Source organism: Prionailurus bengalensis, chromosome B1 (assembly GCF_016509475.1).
Source record: "Prionailurus bengalensis isolate Pbe53 chromosome B1, Fcat_Pben_1.1_paternal_pri, whole genome shotgun sequence".
In the NCBI taxonomy this organism is placed as follows: domain Eukaryota; kingdom Metazoa; phylum Chordata; class Mammalia; order Carnivora; family Felidae; genus Prionailurus; species Prionailurus bengalensis.
This window is the reverse complement of record NC_057344.1, coordinates 173,315,894-173,340,620: the sequence shown is the minus strand read 5'-3', so window position 1 is coordinate 173,340,620 and position 24,727 is coordinate 173,315,894. Positions and strand designations below refer to the sequence as shown.

The window sequence follows — 24,727 nt, the reverse complement described above, 5'->3', positions numbered from 1 at the left end:
TTTTAATCAGAAGTTAAGCAAAAGTTGTGACTAGAAAGATTAATACCTGCTGCCAATACCGAGCTACTTCAGGCAAATTCAGAGCCTCACAGAGATAAACCAAATTCAGAACATCTTTCTGAAAGCAGCTTCCACCAAAACCTGAAGAAAAAAGTGACAGTATTTTTATTTAAGAACCACAACTGAATCATGTGACAAATCTGTCACACTAAATCAGAGGGCCTAAGCTAGAATTTTTTTTTTTTCTTTAAGTAAACTCCACCCCACACATGGGGCTCAAACTCACAACCCCGAGATCAAGAGTTGCATGCTCTACTGTATTAGAGTTGCATGTTCTACTATGCCAGTCAGGTGACCCTATGCTAGGATTTCTAATAATAAAATTTAGATGTTGGAAAGTTATTGGGTTTAAATAATGTGTGAAATTTGCAAGCAACTAATCAACTCTATAAATAATTTCTAGATAATCTTCTAGTAAATGTTTTATTATGGCTACATTTTCTATTTTATTCCTTCTTCATCTGGTATCACTGCCCCACCTCTCTTAGTTTAGCACTTAGTTTAGCACAGGGCTGGTAAAGTTTTATGGGACAAATTGTAAATATTTTAGCCTTTGTGGGCCACATAATCTCTGGCACAAATATTCAACTCTGCCTTTGTAGCTCAAAAGCAGTCATAGACAATATGTAATAAAATTGGCATGGCTGTGTTCCAATAAAACTTTATTTATAAAACAAGCTGGGGACCAATTTTAGCCTGAAGACAATAGTTTGCCCACCCTGTTCTAATACAATTCAATATACAGTAAGGATTGGCATGTGCTTTGGAGTCCAAAACACCTAGCCACTCACTAGTTGTGTGACTTACAGCAAGTCGTGAAAATTTCCCTGATCCCTAACCATCTCTATAAAGGACATACCAGCACCTTCTTAACAGGCTATAAGGATTAATAAATGAGATATATAAAGTACTAGTTCAGAACTTGTTGCATAATAGACCTTCAATAAATAGTAGCTATTTTTTTTAAAACGGTAGCTTAAAGAAAATACTAAAAAGAAAAGGGCAGGGAAACCAGAATTGAGAAATGGCATTAGGCCCCAGAAACACACAAAGGGCTGCCTATGGCCCAATCTATAAAACTCTATTTACCCTTAGATCAACCATGTTAACTTATATCCAAAAACACAACCAATTCTCATTATCTACTAGTTACATTCTACAAAATTGCCACAAATGTGGAATTAATGAATACTAAAGCATTGTTCCTAGGTGAAATAGAGTTAGGTTCCTGTGAGCTTATGGTCACATTTCACCAACAAATTGATACATAAGCATTTTACTTTTATTAAAAATTTATTTTATTTTATTATACTTAGACTTTTTAATGTTTTTATTTTTTTTATTTTAATTCCAGCATAGTATATATACAGTGTTATGTTAGTTTCAGCTCTACAATATAGTGATTCAACAATTCTACACATTACTCAGTGTTCATCATGATAAGTGTAGTCTTAATCCCCTTCATCTATTTCACCCCATCCACTTCCCCTCTGGCAGCCATAAGTATGTTCTCTATAGTTAAGAGTCTGTTTCTTGGTTTGTCTCTTTTCTCTTTTGTTTGTTTTATTTCTTAAATTCCACATATGAGTGAAATCTTATGGTATTTATCTTTCCTTAACTGACTTATTTCACTTAGCATAATACTCTCTAGATTCATTCATGTTGTTGCAAATAGCAAGAGTTCATTCTTTTCTATGGCTGAGTAATATTCCACTGTGTATATGTATATATATGTATGTGTGTGTATATATATATGTGTGTGTGTGTATATATATTATATACATATACATACACACACACACACACACACACACATATATATATATATGTATATGTCCATTGATAGATGAATGGATAAGGAAGATGTGGTGTGTATATGTATATAATACACATATATATATGGGTTGCCGCCATATCTTGCCTAGTGTAAATAATGCTGAAATAAACATGGGGGTCGATATATCTTTTTGAATTAGTGTTTTTGTATTCTTTGAGTAAATACCCAGTAGTGGAATTACTGGATCACATGATAATTCTATTTTTAATTTTTGAGGAATCTCCATATATTGTTTTCCACACTGGCTGCAATAGTTTTTATTCCCCACAACAGTGCACAAGTGTTCCTTTTCCTCTGTATCATTGCCAACATTTGTTGTTTCTTGTATTTTTTAATTTAGCTATTCTGACAGGTGTGAGGTGATATGTCATTACGGTTTTGATTTGCATTTCTCTGATGATGAGTGATACGGGGCATCTTTTCATGTGTCTGTTTGCCATCTGTATGTCTTCTTTGGAGAAATGTCTGCTCATGTCTTCTGCCTCCCCCTTTTAAGTAAGCTCTATACCCAAAATGGGGCTCAAACTCATTACCCTGAGATCAAGAGTTGCATGCTCTACCAACTGAGCCAGCCCAGTGTCCCTGTTCTTGCCCTTATGAGTTTAAAGACACTTTATTTAATATATATTATTGATTCATTAACATTAAATTCATAGCCAACAGCGCTACAACTCATGCCTGAATAAAGCTTATCAAACCACACGTATTTTCTCTGTGAGGTACATCAGAGTCTCCTGGCACTTCAAAACACTAGGCAGCAGGGGCGCCTGGGTGGCTCAGTCGGTTGAGCATCCGACTTCAGCTCAGGTCACGATCTCGCGGTCCGTGAGTTCGAGCCCCGCGTCGGGCTCTGGGCTGATGGCTCAGAGCCTGGAGCCTGCTTCGGATTCTGTGTCTCCCTCTCTCTCTGCCCCTCCCCCGTTCATGCTCTGTCTCAAAAATAAATAAACGTTAAAAAAAAAAAACGTAAAAAAAAATAAAAATAATAATAAAAAAAACACAAAACACTAGGCAGCACTTTGCAATATGCCTGAGGGCCATTTAGAAAAGTGAAACCACCAATAAAAAGCACAAAAATGTAAAAAATGTGACACTAAATAGACCGCACTTGTTTACAGAATGGGAGCTGAAACAAGAGCATTGCCTTATGCAACTTCAGTTGGAAATGTCTGTGTTGGGTGACTCAAATTTTTTGCTGCTGTGTTGTGTCTGCAAATGACCGTGAAAGCACTAGGAGCACTGATTTTGGGATTAAAAATAAATTTTAGCAAATAGGATAATTCAGAAGTACAGAACTGGCAACTAATAAAAACCGACTTACTTCACCCAGGCCACATTTCCAAAAGTATATTAGTAGGCAAAGTAAATGATAGGAAATTTGTTTCCTGTTTGCTTCAGTAAGGTATTGAGTTATTTCCTATGTGGTCTCTGGAACTTACTCTTCCTAAATGTTCGAACTGAATACCAATTAATGCTCCTAAAACAGTGAACTCTGTTTATCCTCCTAATCAATCAGTAATTATTAAACAATATAAGTTAAATTATTGCTGCACTTGGGAAGTTCCAGATAGGTTGAAGATGTCACATGTATAACAGAATCATTATTTTGAGGGCATCAAGTTAAACAAAGATTTCTTTGGGGCGCCTGGGTGGCTCAGTTGGTTAAACGTCCAACTTCGGCTCAGATCACGATCTCACAGTTTGTGAGTCTGAGTCCCTCCTTGGGCTCTGTGCTGTCAGCGCACAGCCTGCTTCTGATCCTCTGTCTCCCTCTCTCTCTACCCCTCCCCACACTCTCTCTCTCTCTCTCTCTCTCAAAAATAAATAAATATTAAAAAAAAAAAAAAAGACTTCCTTAAAGTTAGAGACCCAGCTAAATGAATCTATTTTATGTACAGAAAAATTTCAATTTACCAACACTGGCTTTCAGAAACTTATTTCCAATTCTCTGGTCCATTCCAATGGCTGTTGCCACCTCTTCTACATCAGCCCCTGTTGCTTCACAGAGGGCACTTATAGAGTTAATACTGCTGATCCTCTGGGCAAGAAAAGCATTTGCTGCCTTCGGGGGGGGAAAAAAAGGAAAAGTACAACGAGTTAAAATGGCAATTTTAAATGTCTGGATTATATTTCACTGAGTTGATACAAATTACTGAGGGAGATATAAAAGTTACTGATGGCCTCAATTTGAGGAGGCTATGAATGGGTTGGTAAAGGAAAATGTTTTAAATTCGAGAAGAAAGATGATTAAGAACGGGAGTAAAAAATGGAAAGAGTGATTTTTAAGACTACAATTTTGGGGCGCCTGGGTGGTGCAGTCGGTTAAGCATCCGACTTCAGCCAGGTCACGATCTCGCGGTCCGTGAGTTCGAGCCCCGCGTCGGGCTCTGGGCTGATGGCTCAGAGCCTGGAGCCTGTTTCCGATTCTGTGTCTCCCTCTCTCTCTGTCCCTCCCCCGTTCATGCTCTGTCTCTCTCTGTCCCAAAAATAAATAAACGTTGAAAAAAAAATTTTAAAAAAAAGACTACAATTTTAATGAACCCTTCATTTTATGTTATATTTTATTAAAATTTAGCACTTTCCAAAATATTTTATACCCCAATATTTGATTTCCCTTGTGAAAATTATTTCATAATGGACAAGAATATTGTCTTCAAAAGCATACCTTTTATTTAATATTAAGAAAGTACCTGTGTGGCTTATCAGGCTTAAGAGAAATAAGTCCTTGGCTTTAAATTAAATGGAGAGTTGAATGCTCTATACCAACCAGTTTGGAAAGTTCTGAAGACCAAGTATTAGTGGTGAGGATCTTTTCTCTGGGAACCCAGTGCTCATACACAGCACACAGTGCCTGCACAGCTCTCTGGCCCTCTGGCGTTTCATCCCCTCCAATCAGTACTCTGTCTGGGTTCTTCAGGTCCTTGATGGCTGTTCCTTCCGCCAAGAACTCAGGGTTGGACAGTACCTAGAATCCCAATGCAAAGCAAAGTTGTAAGCCTAGAATTAACCATGGGCAACTATAAGCAGCAATATTTACATAGTATCAGGTTCTAACGCTTCCTTTTTTTATACCTGTAAATTCAAGTTGGGTTTTGTGTTTGCATCAAATATTCGACGAATACTTTCTGCTGCCCTCACTGGAACTGTGCTTTTCTCAGTCACAATTTTGTACCCATGTGAGTTTTGCACAATGCGTCTGGCACAAGCCTCAATATACTTCAGATCTGCTGCACGGCCCTTCCCCATTCCATAGGTTTTGGTTGGAGTGTTCACCTGATGAAAGCATATGGGATTAAGAACAAAGTATCTGTGAGATATTCACTGATTTCAAGATAAACCCTGAATCATCAATTAACTAGTTAAATGTGAAGTTAACTATCATCATTAGCTTTAATTTAACCCTCTATTAATTCCATAGAAATAATACATTTTATAAATATAATCACCAGACAGAACAGCCTGAAGCATCAACTCATTCAATAAATTTTTGTTGAGAAGCTACTATATAGTGACAGATATCAGGGAAGGCAGGTTGCAAGCTAAGCCCTGGAGATATAAAGATGAATGAGACTGTTCTTGTCATAAAGGAGTTCCCAGTCTGAATTGAAATATAAGTTTTCTTTCCTCTCTTTATTTTATGTAATAAATTATTATCCTGGTCTTTATTTTATTTTATTTTATTTTATTTTATTTTTTAATGCTTTGTTTTAAATTTATTTTTGAGAGAGAGAGAGAGAGAGAGAAAGAGCACACAAGTTGGGGAGGGGCAGAGACAGAGGGAGACAGAGGATCTCAAGCAGGCTCTGCGCTGCCCAGCAGAGAGTCTGATTGTGGGGCTTGAACTCACAAACTATGAGATCATGACCAGAGCTAAAGTCAGACGCCCAACCGACTGAGCCACTAGGCACCACTATTATCCTGGTCTTTGTTTTTTTAATTTAAAAAATTTTATTATCTATTTTTACAATTTACATCCAAGTTAGTTAACATATAGTGTAATAATGATTTCAGGAATAGAATTTAGTGATTCATCATGTACATACAATACCCAGTTCTCATCCCAACAAATATCCTCCTCAATGTCCCTTGCCCATTTAGCCCATCTCCCCCTCAACAACCTTCCAGCAACCCTCAGTTTGTTCTCTGTATTTAAGTCTCTTATGTTTTGTTCCCCTCCCTGTTTTTATATTATTTTTGCTTCCCTTCCCTTATGTTCATCTGTTTTGTATCTTAAATTCCACATATGAGTGAAGTCATATGATATTTGTCTTTCTCTCACTCCTTTTGCTTAGCATAATACACTCTAGTTCCATCCACATAGTTGCAAATGACAAGATTTCATTCTTTTTTATTGCTGAGTAATATTCCATTGTATATATATATACCACATCTTCTTTATCCATTCATCCATCGATAGACACTTGGGCTCCTTCCATACTTTGGCTATTGTTGATAGTGCTGCTATAAACATTGGGGTGCATATGCCCCTTTGAAACAGCACTCCTGTATCCTTTGTATAAATACCCAATAGTGCAATTGCTGGGTCACAAGGTAGTTCTATTTTTAGTTTTCTGAGGAACCTCCATACTGTTTTCCAGAGTGGCTGTACCAGTTTGCATTCACACCAGCAGTGCAAAAGGGTTCCTCTCTCTCTGCATCCTTGCCAACATCTGTTGTTGCCTGTTAATTTTAGCCATTCTGACAGGTGTGAGGTGGTGGTATCTCACCATGGTTTTAATATGTATTTCCCTGATGATGAGTAATTTTGAAAAATTTTTCATGTGCCTGTTAGCCATCTGAATGTCTTCTTTGGAAAAGTGCCTATTCATGTCTTTTGCCCATTTCTTCACTGGATTATTTGTTTTTTGGGTGTTGAGTTTGATAAGTTCTTTATAGATTTTGGATACCATTTTCCTAGTCTTTTAAACAAAATTTTATTTTTAATTAAAAAAAATTTTAAAGTTTATCCATTCATTTTCACAGAGAGAGAGCACAAGCAGGGGAGTGGCAGAAGGAGAGAGAGATTCCCAAGCAGGCCCCACATTGCCAGCATAGAGCCTGACTTGCAGCAGAAGCCACGAACTGCAAGATCATGATCTGAACTGAAATCAAGAATTGGTTGCTCAACCAACTAAGCCACCCAGGTGCCCCAAAACAAAATTTTAAGTTCCTTTTCTATCCTCCTTGTTTATAAACCTATATCCATAGCTTTTTACAAATATTTGCAATATCATTCACAAATGTTTTCTTGGCTCATTAAAGCTAGACATCATCTAGCATCTTTAGGATTTCCAATACTATGTAAATAAAGTCTATCAAATAGAAAGAAAAATAAACCATGTGACTGGAGTCTAGGCATTTACTTTTGGCTTAGCTATACCATGTAACCTTAGAGACATGTGGCTGCCTTTGCTTCAATTACCTCATTGGAAAATGAAGATACTATGCTCTCTCTAAAATCTAGCAAGTGGGTTTTTATAATGCTTTGGTAAAAATCAAAGCACTCTGAAAAGGCTAAAATTCTATATAGGAATAGTTTTTGAACCAGTAGTAAGTATACCAATTCTTTTCTCTTGACAAGCTTATAACCTAATGGGAGACTAAATAAAGGAAGCAAGCCAAAACAAATAAAAACTTGAAAGGTGCGTGGAGGTGTGAAAAGCAGGAGAACAAAAGTTGTTTATATGCATGGAATGACTTAGAAAAAGCCTGAGACATGGAAGTCAGGGTGCACCAGAGTACGGAAGAGCCAAGACAGCTAACAGGATAAGATGGAACATGCTAAAGATGAGAGAAGATCAAACAGCTTTCCCTGGCAAGGTGCTCTGGAGATGACAACTGAAAACTGATTCATATGAAACTATTCCTACCTGGAATCTGTCTAAAAATAACGTGGGGTAGGAGGCAAAGGAGAGAAGTAGCAAACAAAACAAGATCAGCCATGGTAACTGCTGACAATGGGCAAAGGGTAAATAGGGGTTCATAATATTATTGTCTTCATCTTTTGTATAAATTTGATATTTTCTACAATGAAAAGTATACAACAAATAAATTTTTAAAAGCTGATCCAGAGAATGATGGGAACTCAATGTGAGTTATACAGTAATAAATTACCATAACGGGTATATACAGTAACAGCTTGCAAAGATTCAGGACAGCTCAGGCTAGATCTGCAGAGGCAAGTATAAATTAGCTATCTGGCCAGACTACCCCCTAAGGTGGATTCTATTGCTTGAGAATATTCTTTCTGAATATTTTTTACAGAAAATTCCCCTACTCTCACTCGAGGCTCTAGTTATCCTAAAGTTGGACTAACATAACTTCTTTTTTTTTTTTTTTTTAATTTTTTTTTTCAACGTTTATTTATTTTTGAGACAGAGAGAGACAGAGCATGAACGGGGGAGGGGCAGAGAGAGAGGGAGACACAGAATTGGAAACAGGCTCCAGGCTCCGAGCCATTAGCCCAGAGCCCGACGCGGGGCTCGAACTCACGGACCGCGAGATCGTGACCTGGCTGAAGTCGGACGCTTAACCCACTGCGCCACCCAGGCGCCCCATAACTTCTTTTTTAAAAAGATTTTTTAAATGTTTATTTATTTGAGAGAGAGGGAGGGAGGGAGCAGGGGAGGGGAAGAGAGAGAGGGAGACACAGAATCTGAAGCAGGACCCAGGCTCTGAGCTGTCAGCACAGAGCCCAACACAGGGCTCAAACTCACTAACCATGAGATCATGACTTGAGCTGAAGTCGGATACTTAACTGACTAGCCACCCAGGTGCCCCAAGGATAACTTCTTAATTTTATCCAAGTACCTAGCTACTCCAAAATCTTTTCTCATTTTCTATGCCTCGACCCTAACCTTCTATAAGCTTAAGTAGCAGATAGGTAGGCAAGTCACAAAAGGTGACACCAATTTCTCTGAAGTAATTAATGCCAAAAGAGAGATTTAATTCATAACAGTTTTACCACAGGCTTCATTACTACTTTCTTCTGGAGTTAACATATCTTAATAGTATTTCTTTTGTCTCATCAGTCAGAAAACTCTTAATTCAACAACTTATAATCATTAACAATATGCATAATCAATTCGACAACATCTACCCTCTATGGACCCCATGATATTTCTTTCCCTTAGTTCATGGAGCTCAGTCAAAGCTTACAACACTGGCTTTCCCTTTATTCTCTAAGGCCCTAAAGGTCTTGAGTCATATAACACCCTAGCTCAGCCACAAATTGGTGATTACTATACCATCAGCCACAGAATATTTGAGTAAATGGCTACCAGGAAAGCAAGAAGTAAAATAGTTGGTTCAAATATTACATTACCGGAGTTTACTCCTAAGCATTGATTCTATTTTTTCATTACAAAGGTACAACAGGCTAGTCGTATCATGAGTTAAGATAACCTGTGGACTAGCCTGTAACCTAACCAACCCAAGCCAAGTTCCAAAAAGTTAATTGAAAATGACTTCTGGTAGGGTGCATGGCTGGCTCAATTGGTAGAGCATGCAACTCCTGATCTCAGGGTTGTTAAGTTCAAGCCCCACACTGGGTATAGGGATTACTTAAAAATAAAACCTTAGGGGGACCTGGATGGCTCAGTTGGTTAAGCATCCATCTCTTGATTTTGGCTCAGGTCAAGATCTTACTGTTCGTGAATCAAGCCCTGCACTAATTGGACTCTGCACTGATTAGCATGGAGCCTGACTGGGATTCTTTCTCCTCTCTCTGCCCCTCCCCAGCGCACACTTGTGCGCTCTTTTTCGTTCTCAAAATAAATAAATATAAACTTAAATGCACACATTCTCTCTCTCTTTAAAATAAAAAAGAATAATAAAATGACTTCTGGAACAATTATAAGTCATCTAGAAAGGAGAGTCCCATAAGTTTGCACACACACTTTACCTGGTTCTCTTTACCTCACCTCTTCCAAGCAGTGGTTCAAACAAGAAATGATGACACACATACACTATTACCACATGGGCTCATACGTTACCAACACTTCCTAACTCTAGATCCCAGACTAGAACTTTCTCCAATTATTTGTTCAGTGATTGGAAGTGATGCATTTGACCAGATGATTATGGGGTATGGTGAAGTGTTGGACAAAATGACAACCTAAATTCAACTGGACTCTATACTAAGCAATGATGTGGATTAATACCAATGGATTACCATTAAAACACAATAAAATTTCTATGTAGACAATAATGCATTAAAACTCACATAGCAAGGGGCATCTGGGTGGCTCAGTCGGTTCAGTGTCCCACTTTGGCTCAGGTTATGATCTCATGGCTTGTGGGGTTTGAGCCCGTGTTGGGCTCTGTGCAGACAGCTCAGAGCCTGGAGACTGCTTCAGATTCTGTCTCTCTCTCTCTCTCTCTCTCTCTGCCCCTTCCCCACTCACACTCTGTCTCTCTCTCTCTCTCTCTCAAAAATAAACAAACATTAAAAAGAAATTTTTAAAAAACCTCACACAGCAAAAGAAAATACTTACAGAAATAAATACAAGATCAGCTTCTTTAATGGCATCATCAATATCGGTAGAAAAAAATAGATTTTTTCCTCGGCAGGATTCTACCACTTCTTTTAGTCCTGGCTAAAAAGAAAAAAAGAAGGAGTTGTACACACAGTTTACCAGTCATATGAGATAACCTAAGTGTATAGAATTACATTACAACACAGATTTGAACTGCACCGGTCTGCTTATATGTGAATTTTTTTTCAACGAATATAGTACCATATTGTCAATGTATTTCCTCTTATGATTTTTTAAAATATTTATTTATTTATTTTGAGAGAGAGAGTGAGCAGGGGAGGCAAAGAGAGAAAGACAGAGAATCCCAAGCAGGCTCCACATTTGTCAGTGCAGAGCCCAACACAGGGACTGAACACAGGAACCATGAGATCATGACATGAGATCAGGTCATGCTGAGCCCAAGAGTCAGACATTTAACCGAATGAGCCACCCACATGCCCCTTTTATGGTTTTCTTAATAACACTTTCTTTTCTGTAGTTTACTTTAAGAATGCAGTATACAAAATAGGGTCAACGCCCCACACCCCCACAGGGTCAACTGTACATCTTTATAGGGGCTGGCACTACTAAAACTCTTCTGATTTTGGTTCACCTTTGATGAACTACTCTTCATTGCTTCTCTATGGCATTTTCTTCTCCACCTACCATCAAACATTAGCGTTTTCCTGGGTTCTGTCCTTGACTAATGCTCTGTTCTCTCTACAGACTCTTCTTGGCAGAGTTCAATTACTCTGATTTCAACTACTACCTGTACATTCCTAACTTTACACTTCCAGCCCTGAATCATTTGCCTAAACTTCGGATACATATCCAACTGCCTCCTGAACATCTCTACTTGGATTTCCCAAAGCCTCTATAACTAAGTAGGACAAAACAGAACTTGCCATTTTATCTCCCACTATCCTCCACAACATCCTGCATTCTTGAACTCAATTAGTAGCACAAGCATGCACCTGTCATCCAAATTGGAAACCTGGATATTATTCTTGATTCCTTCCTCTCCTTCACCTTTCTTTAAGAAAGTATTTTTAAGGCTTATTTATTTATTGGGGGGGGGGGGGACAGAGAGAGAGAGAGAGAGAGAGAGAGAGAGAGAGAGAATCCCAAGCAGGCTCCATGCCAACCCCATAAACTGTGAGATCATGATCTGAGCTGAAATCAAGAGTCAGACCTTAACCAACTGAGCCACCCACGTGTCCCCTTCATCCTTCTTTTATGATCAACAATCAAGTCCTATAATTTTTCCTTCTAAATACTTCTCTAATTAGTTAGTCTCAGAGTAGATGGAGTGATGGCAGAACAACTCTCAAGGAGACTGGGTACTCAAAGGGGCATATTAAATGCTATAATTACATATTGTAGTATTTCTCTATCAGTGACCATGAGTTAAACATTAGTCACAATTAGAGACTTCTGACCTGAAAACATAGTATTTACAATGAAAAATCAATGCCACAGATTTTTATAATTATCCTTGAAAACAAGTATTTATTTGGTCATTGGTTTTTAAATGCATTATAGGATACAGATTTACAACAGCAAGGTGATTACAAAGGTGTTCAAGGCTGCTCTGGACATAAAAGTATTCTTTTGCCTTGTCCAAGGTAGGTAAGTATAAAGTTACAACTAGTAACAACAAATATAAGCTACTCAATAAAGCAATTCAGAGAGCATTGTGAATTCCAGTTAAACCCGCCATTTGTTTTTTCTTCTTTTATAATTCTTCCTGTTTGACATTTCACGTAACATTTTACATCTCCAAAATGGCCAAGAAAATGTATAGGAATACATAATTTTACAACATAAAATAAAGAAATAAAAACAGAACAAAGGCCTAATATATCTTTGAAAATGGAAAATTGGGTCACACAATTCATTCCCCAAGTTGTTGTTGCTTTTTTTTAAACACAACTTATAGAAATCACCTTTATTTTCTGATTTATAAATTCCTTAAGTGAGCATCTTTTAACTGATGTCTAAGAAAGCCTGAAGTCATTCACTTGCTAAGAGGAAAATCATTCTACTTGCTGAGACAACTCCTTCTAGAATTTTAAAGTAGCAGTGTCATGTTTTTAACCTCCAAAACCAGTGGATTTCGGAAAAAGATTTCATTTCTTTTGTAGGCTACACTAAATAGCACAGAACTAAAATAGCTGCTTATGGTATCATCTAATTTTCTGGAATAGACATATTAAAATGACATAAAAAAGGCACCTGGATAGCTCAGTTGGTTAAGCGTCTGATTCTTGGTTTCAGCTCGGGTCATGATCTCACAGTTTGTGAGATTGAGCCTGGTGTGGGGCTCTGCACTGACAGCACGGAGCCTGCTTAGGAATCTCTCTCTCTCCCTCTCTGTCTATCCCTCCCCCCCACACATGCGTGCTCTCTTTCTCTCAAAATAAATAAATGGATTTTTTAGAAAATGACATAAAAATAAAACTTAAGCCAATACAATTATGAGATTTCAAGGTTTTGAGAACTCAGACATTGTTTTTAATGAGTTTCTAATGAGCACCTCTGGCTAGACTTTCACATCCTTTATATTCTTTTTAAAGAGATTTAAAGAAGAAAAACTTTACCTACAAAATAAAAGCACAAAAATAATAAATGCTTGTTTCTTTGTTTATAAAAGGTTATTGAGAAAAAACAAGTATGATATGGAAAAGAAATAATTTTAGATCTTAACTCTCTCAATCTAACTATATATCCCAACTGGATTCAGTGTCAATGTACAACATACTTTTTTTTTTTTTTTTAAGAAGGCTTATGCTCAACATGGGGCTCCAACTCCTGACCTCAAGATGAGAAGTCAGATGCTCTACCAACTGAGCCAGTCAAGTGCCCCTATTTTAAATTTCAAGCACTGAAGTCTTAGGAAGAAGAGTTTCAGATTTCAATTAATATAAATAGTAACATCTACAATAAGAATCTGGCCATGAAATATGCCTGGCCAACTGATTTTTTTGTTTTCTACAAGAAAAATGTCAAATTCCAATACATTATAGATAGCTTATATTTTTTCTAATTCAGGATACCTTTTTTTTTTGTTTTTAAATAAAATTTGTATTGAAGTAAAACAAAATACATAAAAATGCATATATATTAGTATAGAAAAGTATATAGCTCAATTTTCACAACTGAACACACTTGTGTAACCACTATTTATAATGAGAATTATAACATTAACTGTAAATCAGAACCTGCAGTATGCCTGTGCCCTCTTCTAGTCACTACCACTGCTCAAATTATAATCATGCTGAATTCTATAATCAGAGATTAATTTGCTTATATTTAAATTTTATGCAAATGAAATTATACAGTATGTACTACTTTGTGTCTGGCAACACAACACTTTGGGAGAAGTTAACCATATCCTTTCTTAAATTTTTTAAAGTTTATTTATTTTGAGAGAGAGGGAGAGAGCATGTGTGAGTGAGACAGGGTCAGAGAGAGATGGGAGAGAGAATCCCAAGCAGGCTCTGCACTGGCAGCATGGAGCCCAGTGCAGGGCTCGACCTCACAAACCGGGAGACAATGACCCAAGCCAAAACCAAGAGTCGGATGCTTAACTGACTGGGCCACCCAGGTACCTCAAACCATATTCCTGCATGTAGGAGTAGTTTCATTGATTTTCAGTGCAGTATAGTATTTTATTGCAGGATTATGCTATAATATTTGTGTATCCATTCCAACACTGATCAACATTTAGGCTGCTTCCCATTTGGGGCTATTATGAATAGCACTGTTAATATCTGTCTTTTGGCCACACATATGTACGCATTTCTATTGGATATACACCAACAAGTGGATTTGCTGGGTCAGACTCTGCATATTTTCAGCTTTAGTAAATACTGCCAAGCAGTTTTGAAAGTGGCTATACCAGTCTACATTCTGACCAGCAATGTATAAACGTCCAATTGCTCTAAATCCTTGTTGACTCTTAGTATTGTCAGTAGTAGTAATTTTAGCCATTCTGACGGGTGCCCTTTGTTTCTGAAAACTAGAGTACGCTGTTGGCAGAACTGATTACTGAATGATTGGGTACAAATATGGGTTTCAAATGATTTGCGGCCCTTTTATGGTTATCAGAATTCTAAAACTCTTATGTTTCCAAAATGTTTTTTAAAATTCTCCAAAGCCGTCCCAAAAATAAATAAAAGTTGAAAAAAAAAATTAAAAAAAAAAAAAAAGAAGGGGCGCCTGGGTGGCACAGTCGGTTAAGCGTCCAACTTCAGCCAGGTCACGATCTCGCGGTCCATGGGTTCGAGCCCCGCGTCAGGATCTGGGCTGATGGCTCAGAGCCTGGAGCCTGTTTCCGATTCTGTGTCTCCCTCTCTCTCTGCCCCTCCCCCGTTCATGCTCTGTCTCTCTCTGTCCCAAAAATAAATAAAAGTTGAAAAAAAAATTTTATAAAATTCTCCAAAGCCAAATACAGTAGTAATGTCATAACAGGGAAAGAAATGCTACAGCACTGAAGTATTTATAGAACTATTATGGGTAGTTCATTCAGTAGAAAAAGAAAGGGTAAAGCACAAACAGAAGGCACAATTCAGAGGTTTGCTTTTTTGTCCTAAGTGTGATTCTGATAGGATTAAATCCATGATGTTGGGTAGCTACTATTCTGTGGGTGCTTTTTCATTGATTTCTATATTTCATATGCCTATAAACCTGGTTGAGACTTCCCTTCCAAAGGACTAATACATTTAAGACTATGGTTGATAACAATCTTACAAATAACAAAGTTTTCCTGAAGGAAAAAAGGAGAATATATTAATGTTGGGAAGAAAATGCTACCATCTAATTCTCAAATGCTTCTCTGCTGGGTTTCAAAAGCATAATATTCATGAACTCATTTTACAGTGAAATTTTAAAAAATGGGATCCACATAGCTTAATAAAATAGAAGCATATTTTCCTAACTATACACTATCTAAATTCACAGAAGTTTTGAAATTTCAATTAAACAAATTTGTGATACTAGGTACTAGATATAAAAGACATCATTTATCCACCCACGGTTTACCTAAGTACAATAACGCCCAAATATAATAGACTTACATGAATTAATATTATAAACATCCACAGTTCTACCATTTTAATTTTATAGAATACCCTTTTCAAATTTTACTATTTACAATATGGTAACCATATTAACAGACAAAATGAGAAAAAAGACGAGAGAAAAAAATTACCCACATTCTCATTGCCCTAATACAACCATTATTAATATTCTAATATATTTCCTCCCATTTTCCCTGGGCATACTTGACATAACTGTAATTGTAATGTCCATAACACTGTGGACCTAGATTTCTCACTTAGTTTCTTATCAGCTGTAGTCATAGATTTCTACATTAATAGTAATTTATTTAACAAAAACAGTAAGAAAACAAAGAACATAAGAACAAAGAGTTGTTTAGTATGGTTTTACCTCATAAATAGGGAGAGTAGGAGAGTTCCATGCATTGATTCTTGATTCATTGACATCAACAACCGTTACCCTGATTTCAGGGCACATATGAGCAATGACACTACATGTAGGTCCTCCAACATAGCCCGCACCAATGCAACAAATCTTCTTAATTTCAAACATGATTGAACTAGAAGGAAAGCGGTAAGACTATTCTATTGAAAACAGAAAATTTAAAGAAATCACACTGCACATTTATCACACTTTATAAAAACTGTCAAGGTGACAAATATCTGGAAATATTTCCTGTATTCACACTCATTAAGCATTATTAAAACAGTGATAATATGTAACCTTCCAGTTGGATGACCTAGTTCGTTCTCGGCTGCATTAGCATCAAACATGGAAAAAAATATAACTGATATTACTGAAGTGCCACAAAGGTTATAATGATCTAATAATTAGAAATTCAAGAAGCAAAACAAAACCTTACTTAGACCTCTACTACACCAGGGGAACTTTGATTGCTGAGGGAAAACTCAAGGGTAAACACACCAATGCAATTCTCGCTTAAATAAATGCTGGTTTACAAAGATCAGCCTTATGGCAGGTTTAGACTAACATGACAGATATTAAGAAACATGACAGATAATAAGATTAGTCTGAAAGTCCAGAATTGGTTTCTGTGGTCATATTCCCTATATATTTTGGCTTCAGCAGTGTATTTTTAGGTATTTGACAATGATCTTAAACTCCATTTCAACTTTAATCAGAAACTATGAGATGGTTAAAGGAAAGTAATTCTGTAGTTACCAAAGCTGTTACACAGACTTTGATGGGTTTTCAAAAGCCATTTAGGTGAATTGATTCACACTAATCAAAATGACAAAGGTACTGATTTACATATAAGAATGTCAGTTAATTCATTATAAAGAGAACAAGAACTGTCAAACTGATCAGATTCTTAGAATTTTAGTCCTTGCCAAGACCTCTGGCATCATCTAATCTAACCCATTCACCGATTCCAAGGAGAAGGAAAATGGTAATCAGAGAACTTAAGAATTTGTTAGTATACTCCTGCATGGATCAGAGAAGGTACTATGGAAGGCTGATCTCATTATAATGATGGGCAAGTACAACCCTATCGTGAAAAAAGACACAAACTACATAATTAAGATGATCCAATTCTCTTCAATCTAAATCTATAATCAAACAATGTTTTAATTGCTGGTTTTCTGGGTAGATTTCCTTACTGGAAGAGAATAAGCTGAACAACCAATACAAGTATCCTGAATGTTTATAGCAGCACTTTCAACAATAGCCAAATTATGGAAAAAGCCTAAATGTCCCTCAACTGATGAATGGATAAAGAAATTGTGGTTTATATATACAACGGAATACTACTTGGCAATGAGAACGAATGAAATATGGCCTTTTGTAGCAACATGAATGGAACTGGAGAGTGTTATGCTAAGTGAAATAAGGCATACAGAGAAAGACAAATACCATATGTTTTCACTCTTATGTGGATCCTGAGAAACTTAACAGAAGACCCTGGGGGAGGGTAAGGGAAGGAAAAAAAAAAGGTGAGAGAGGGAGGGAGCCAAACCAGAAGAGACTCTTAAAAACTGAGAATAAACTGAGGGTTGATGGGAGGTGGGAGGGAGGGGAAAGTGGGTGATGGTCATTGAGGAGGGCACCTGTTGGGATGAGCACTGGGTGTTGTACGGAAACCAATTTGACCATAAATTTCATATATATATATAAAAAAAAAAACAACACAAACAAAGCTGAGCTTTGCAAATTGCCAAAATATTAACATAAAAAAAAGAAACAATCTCGTTTATAAATCAATCTTCAGGGGCCATGTTTAGAAGATATCAACTCAGAGTCTATCTCTAATGACCTTTAAAAAACTTTGTTTTTTAAAAAATGTTTATTTTGAGAGAGAGATTGCACGAAGGCATGAGCAGAAGAGGGTCAGAGAGAGAGAATCCTAAGCAGGCTGCACACCTAGCCTGGAGCTGGACGTGGGGCTCAGTCTATGAGATCACGAACTGAGCCAAAATCAAGAGTCGGACTCTTAACCAACTGAGCCACTTAAGTGGCCCTAAAAAATTTAAAAAGAACAGAAATTTGGTAAAACAGTAAATATGAGCAAAACTTGGAATCTATTGATTCTACAAAAGAAAGCAATATTCTTAGTGATACACATACAAAAAACATTTTTAAATTTTTTTGCTTTGAATAGGTAATAAGTACATATGGTTCAAATTAAATCTGTATAACAAAGTATATAGTAAGAAGCCTCATGTCTACCTCATTCCTATCTACTTTGCTACCCACTACTTTGCTTCTACCAGAAGCAAAGTTATTTGTGTCTCCTTCCAGTATTTCTTATACAGTACAAGTGAATACAAATATATATTCTAATAATCCCTTCTTGGGGCACCTGGGTGGCTCAGTCTCTTGAGAGTCTGACTTCGGCTCAGGTCATGATCTCATGGTTCGGGACACAGAATCTGAAGTAGGCTCCAGGTTCTGAGCTATCAGCACAGAGCCTGATGCAGGGCTCAAACCTACGAACGGTGAGATAATGACACAAGCCAAAGGGATGCCCAACCGACTGAGCCACCCAGGTGCCCCATATTTATTCATTATTTTTTACGTAGGATCCATGCCCAATGTGGGTGTTGAACTCATGACCCTGAGATCAAGAGTCACATACTCTACCAACTCAGCTAGCCAGGTGCCCCTGGTAGATTCTCTCTTTTATAACCTAAATAAATGAGAGGGGGGTGGTACCTCGGTGGCTCAGTCGTTAAGTGTCTGACTCTTTATTTCAGCTCAGGTCATGATCTCATAGTTTGTGAGTTTGAGCCCTGATTTGGGCTCTGTGCTGACAGTGCAGAGGCTGCTTGGGATTCTCTCTCCCTCTCTCCCTCTCTCTCTGTCCCTCCCTCCCTCCCTCCCTCCCTCCCTCACTCTGTCCCTCTTTCACAAATAAATAAACTGCTACCATACTATGTATACTGGTTTTTAAAAAAATAATCTAAATAAATGAGTTAAGAGTTCCCTACTATCACCTGTGAAGTCACACAAACATGATATTCCTATTAAACTTTCATGGTTCCAAAACTCACCCCAAGAAAAATACTAAGCCTGACAAAATTTACTTCTGGCAACCATCCATCTTTTATTTCTTCACCCTTCTTCTACTCTTCAGTTCTGCCTTTTACTACTCTCCAGGCCTCAAGAGCCCTGTACACAAGGAGACAGAGAAATTGCTAGGAGGAAAAGACTACACTGGGACTGCCAAGTGGCTAAAGGTCAGGGGAATGTTCTGAAAAGCTCTCACCTGTGGGACAGCCGAGCCTGGAACAGCCTTACCAAAGATGTGTCTCTGGCATTCACTGCCACTGTCTGTACCCCTACAGTAGAAACGGCTTGGCATCCAGTTTCGGAAATATTGCTTCAACTTGCTTCAGGCCTAGTCCCTTGTTCTCCTTCATGAAAAATTCATATTCCCAATATAAGGGTCTACCGTGTGGGCACAGCAGAGAATCTGGCCACAGACACAGGTCCTGACATTCAAGAATTTAACAATTTATTTAGGGAAAAATTCAATTGAAAAACATTTATTAAACACCTTTCTATGTTACAGCCACTATTGTTCTATGTACTGTGGATACACTAGTGAACAGGACAGGTACAGTTCCTACTCTTACATATTATATTCTATAAAACAAAATAATGGCAGTTGTGATAATTCCATATAAAGGCAATAAACAGGTAGGCGAGAGACAGAGACACTATCTATGGGGAAAGAACTACTTTAGATAGGGTAAGTTAAAGAAGGACTTGAGAAGATGACTTTTTTTTTAAGGTTGATTTGTTTTTTTGTTTTTTTTTTTTAATTTTTTTTCAACGTTTTTATTTATTTTTGGGACAGAGAGAGACAGAGCATGAACAGGGGAGGGGCAGAAAGAGAGGGAGACACAGAATCGGAAACAGGCTCCAGGCTCTGAGCCATCAGCCCAGAGCCTGACGCGGGGCTCGAACTCACGGACCGCAAGATCGTGACCTGGCTGAAGTCGGACGCTTAACCGACTGCGCCACCCAGGCGCCCCAAGGTTTATTTGCTTTTGAGAGACAGCATGTGCAACTGGAGGAGGGGTGGGGTGGGGACAGAGGATCTGAAGTGGGCTTTGTGCCGACCCCTATATAGGCCTCAAACCCAGGAACGGTGAGATCATGACCTCAGCTGAAGTCAGATGCTCAACCAACTGAGCCACCCAACTGCCCTTTTTAAATTTTTTTTTATTAATTTTTTAATGTGAGAAGGTGACTCTTAAGCTGACTTAAAAGATGAAAAGGAGTTAATAGCACCCAAGTAACATAGGAGGCAGTATAATCAATTAAATGACAAAATGAATGCTAAAGTCCAAAGCAGGGGGGACGCGCGGGGGAGAATCAAAATAAGAAGGTATCTACATCAGGGAAATGTAGAATCTAAGCTTGGCCTAAAGAGTAAGTAGGATATAGTGGGCACCAGGATGGCTCAGTCATTAAGTATCTGACTCTTTATTTTGGCTCAGGTCATGATCTCACAGTTTGTGAGTTCAAGCCCTGATCTGGGCTCTGTGCTGACAGTGGAGTTAGTTGGCTTGGGTTTCTGTCTCCCTCTCTCTCTACGCCTACTCACACTCATGTGTGTGTGTGGGGGGGGTGGGGAGGGTGTGTGTGTGTGTGTGTGTGTGTGTGTCCTCTCTCTCTCTCTCAAAAATGGATAAACATTTAAAAAACATTAAAAAAAAAAAAAGAGAGAGGGGTACTTGGGTGGCTCAGTCAGTTGGGCGTCTGGCTCTTGATTTCATGATCTCATGATCTTGATTTCATGATCTCTTGGTTCATGAGTTCCAGCCCCACATCAGGCTCTGTGCTGATAGTGTGGAGCCTGCTTGGGATTCTCTCTCCCTCTCTCTGTCCCTCCCCTGCTTCCTCTCTCTCTCTCTCAACATAAATAAATAAAAAACTTAAAAAAAAAAGAGTAAGTAGGATATAGAAAGAAATGGGAAGTGGGGGAGGGCATTCCAGATGAAAAAAAAGGAATAAATAAGGACTCATATACAGAAAGGAGTCCAGAGAAGTGAGATCTGCCTAGCTGGATAAAAATATGGGTATTAAGAAGTGGTAAGAGGTAATAACTGTCTCTTTAATTTTATTTATTTTTTATTATTTATTTTAGAGAGAGAAGCACGCACTGAGCAGGGCAGGGGCAGATAGGGAGGGAGACAGAGGATCCCAAGTGGGCTCTGTGCTGACACCAAAGAGCCAGATGTATGGCTCGAACTCATGAACTGTGAGATCACAACCTGAGCCAAAGTCAGATGCTTAACTGACTGAGCCATCCAGGCTCCCTAGTTTTTTTTTATCTTTAAGTAATCTCTACATCCAACGTGGGGCTTGAATTTACAACCCTGAGATCAAGAGTTGCGTGCTCTACCAACTAAGACAGCCAGGTCCCCAGAGGTAATAACTATCTCGTAGGGTAGAAATGAATTCAAAGTGGGTCTCGAGTGCCCCTTTCAGGGAAGCATGTCCATGACATTAAGGAGACTATAATTTAACAAGTTAAAGTAACATAGTTGAAACTAGCCATGACAATCAATGGCATTAGTGCAGCTAAAATCTAATAAATTCCACTGAAGGAAAATAAAAAGGAGGATCAGCCTGTAGCCTGGAAAGAGGGAGTTAAGAACAAGAATGACGTGGTGTTTATTTCAACACTGTCTAGAGAAGAATGACACAGAATCTGGAAGTCAGAAGTGTTCTGGTTGCACAGAGGTGGGGCAAGAATCGGCTTTCCCAATGCCTGGATGGAATGTTCTCCTTAGATTCTTTGCTCTGATTCCACTCTCTCTTATGAATTCAGATTCCCAGGATAACACTAGCAAGGGATGACCCAGATTTGGGACATAAGAATTCCAGGCACTGTAATAAAATTTCCCTACTCTAATACCAAAGTTTCATTCTAGTGTATCCATTAGTCTTTTATGAGTTTAATCATTGTAAGTTAACATCTAAAGCCTCATTAACTCTGGGTCCATGGAGGAAAAAATAAATCTACCTTCCAGATATGCAAGGCAGAAGATCAAGTTCTGAACTGTGATGAACCTAAAGAACTATCACACTGTAACTCCCTTACTGAACAGCTAGCCAGCCTCTCTAATCACAACCGGTATATCTAGAATACACAAAAAGAATTTCAAAGTATTTTTGGACCAGAGGATGTTTTGGAGTTACCATTTAATCCCATAGCCAACAGGTTATTAGGGCATCCTATGCCCTCAATCTCAACCAGAACAGGCTCTGTTAACATTATTATATAAACATAGATTGAATGTCTACATGATGCAACTCTTGGGTTCAAGGAGCTCACAGTTTAATAACACGCTCCTAGGCTAACAGTTCCTATCTGCTGCTGTTACCTCAGCACTTAGAACAGTAGGCTCTCAATAAATACTAACTGAATGAATGAGTAGCTCTCCATGAGAGCCTGTTTGAGATGAAGACTGTTAGCTGAATAGCTTTAGCTCAGATGGCTAATCATTGTATCTTTGCTGAAATTGTCCAGAATTCTATCATCCTCTTTTTTATGTAGAATTTCATGCCTTTCCAGAGTTACTTCTTATCCACCTTGATTGCCAGGCTGTATTCACCATGCCTTACATACAGCAGCTGGGGTAAACTATTGATGGACCTATATTATAGAACTACATGTGTTTTGGGTTACCCTGCATTGCTATTTCATATGAAGCATGGCTTGTAGATGACAATGGGGAAATTACTAAAGAAGCTAGATGTAGAATCTGTGCAAGTCTCCATTAATGGTCACTTGACAGTTTTAATAAAATCTTCAATAAACTTTATTATGGAGCTTGATACAGTGTTAGTGATATACTGTGGCTGACACAGATGTCTTCTGATTCCATATTCCATTTCTACTTTTGTGTACTTTCTGACCTTCTATTGTGCTGTCAGGGAAATGGGAATGTTTGCTTACTGAATGTATCAATTTGAAATGAGCTTTCACCTCTGTATTTTGGGAAAATCTCAACAAACTAGGCTGTTCCAAAACTACTCTTCACCTAAAATTTTATAAATTCAGATCAATACTTCAACCTAGAAGATGTGGCTAACAAATATCGAAGGTCCTATTACAATCTACGCTGAATATAATCGCTTCGGTATACCCTGCATAATTATCCAGTAGCTAAGGCAATGGATGTTATAGTTGGATACATCAACTTCACACACACACACACACACACACACATCAACCTTAGTCATTTCCAAAAATTAAGTACTAACAGATGCCTGACCCAAGAAAAATATTTCTTCAGTGAGAAAGGCAATGTTAACATTGTATCTAAAGGGCATCATATAAAGCTATGAAAGTAATAAGAGGGAAGATAAAGTATGCTCATTAGTTACAGATTTTATGTCCCAGAAAGGAGTACAGCAATGGGAGAAGAAAGGAGACCCTTTCAATCGGGATTGTCTACCACTTACCTTAAACTAGATGCTGGGTACTAACAAGCACATCTCAGAACAGACAGTAAGCTCTTTCATTTCCAGAACCTCCCTGAAGAAACAGACCAGACTACTGTTCTCCATTTCTTAGGGGGTTTGAAGAAACTCAAAGACTCACTGTGTCTTTGAGGGCAGTCAATGGACAGCTACTCCTCTGTATATCCGTGAAAAGCTCCCTAGCAGTGAATCCCTCCCTTCTATATACCAGAATATTCAAGCCTAGTCAGCTATCTTCCTATATATAAGAAGTATGATTTTTCAAGGTCTCACACAAACATGATCTCCTGAAGCACCCAAGGAGGCCTTCCCCGACATGAAATAAAGCAACTATACGGTGTGGCTGCCAACAATGGATTCCAGGACAGCCCATGCAGATGTCACGATAGAATGTCTATCGTGGGATAGATAGGATTTCGTCCTCAAAAGGGCTTTCTAGCGTCGTTTTCATTGTAGTTTCTTAAGGCTAGTGACAGAAGGAAAGCAAGCAGCTCCCCAGGTGAACAGACTAAACACAAACAAAAGACTATGACTCTGAGATCAAAATGGGGTCCCTAACCAGAGGACGACTTCCTTAGGTGGACGTTTGGCTTTCTGGGGAAATCTCATTTGCTTCAAGCCGGAAAGTGAGAAAAAGCAGAAAGAGAAGCGGCTGGAAGACTCGCGAGTCTAGAATAAAAAGCTCAAGCTATTCCATCCTCAGAGCAGAGGACCAAAAGGCGATTCCCACCCTGAGCCCAAAGGAGACCAGGGTCGTTGAGACTGGGGAGCCCTAGACCGAGCGCACAGCGCGACCGAGAGCAGCGCGCACTCCCCCGCCCCGCTCCCTGCACATCCCGCCGGGACCCGGGACTTTCCCGACGGGGCGGCGGGGCGAGCCCGGGCAAGGCGCTTACCCACTTCCAGACACCAAGCGCAGCGGCCCCTCCTATCCCGACGGCTCGGACAGCTCCTCGCTACCCGCCGCGCTGCCGCAGCTTCTTCACTCTCGCTCTGCTCCGCCTGACCTCCCCTCACCGCACGCCCCTCCCTCAGGCTGCCAAGCACTGCACCCAGAGTCCCGGGCCGAACCCGTATTTAAAAGCTTCTGCCCGAGAAGGCGGAGGCTTCATTCCCCCGCAGTCAGGCCCTCCCGGACTCTGCACTCCACCGCATCCCTGCTCCTCCTCCCGCCACACTAGGCCCCGGGGCCCGCCCCTATTTCCTGCGGGCCCCAGGGGCGGGGAGACGGGGAGGGGCTAGTCATAGCTAGGAGGGGAGGCTCCGCCCCCAGCCGAACCTGGGCGAATCC

The 24,727-nt window shown here is 38.9% G+C and overlaps 1 protein-coding gene across 1 annotated transcript in view; it reads right to left on the bottom strand.

Moving 5' to 3' along the window:
• Nucleotides 1-24,592, bottom strand: part of UGDH (UDP-glucose 6-dehydrogenase) — a 32,933-nt gene extending 8,341 nt beyond the window's left edge. Inside the window, exons 1-7 of the mRNA XM_043553211.1 lie at nt 24,333-24,592; nt 15,865-16,033; nt 10,393-10,494; nt 4,970-5,170; nt 4,665-4,862; nt 3,812-3,959; nt 47-141 (exon numbers count right to left, since the gene is read on the bottom strand). Of these exons, the coding sequence (XP_043409146.1) occupies nt 47-141; nt 3,812-3,959; nt 4,665-4,862; nt 4,970-5,170; nt 10,393-10,494; nt 15,865-16,026 (906 nt within the window). The 5' untranslated portion in view covers nt 16,027-16,033; nt 24,333-24,592. The remainder of the gene's footprint in view (nt 1-46; nt 142-3,811; nt 3,960-4,664; nt 4,863-4,969; nt 5,171-10,392; nt 10,495-15,864; nt 16,034-24,332) is intronic.
• Nucleotides 24,593-24,727: the final 135 nt, after the last annotated feature.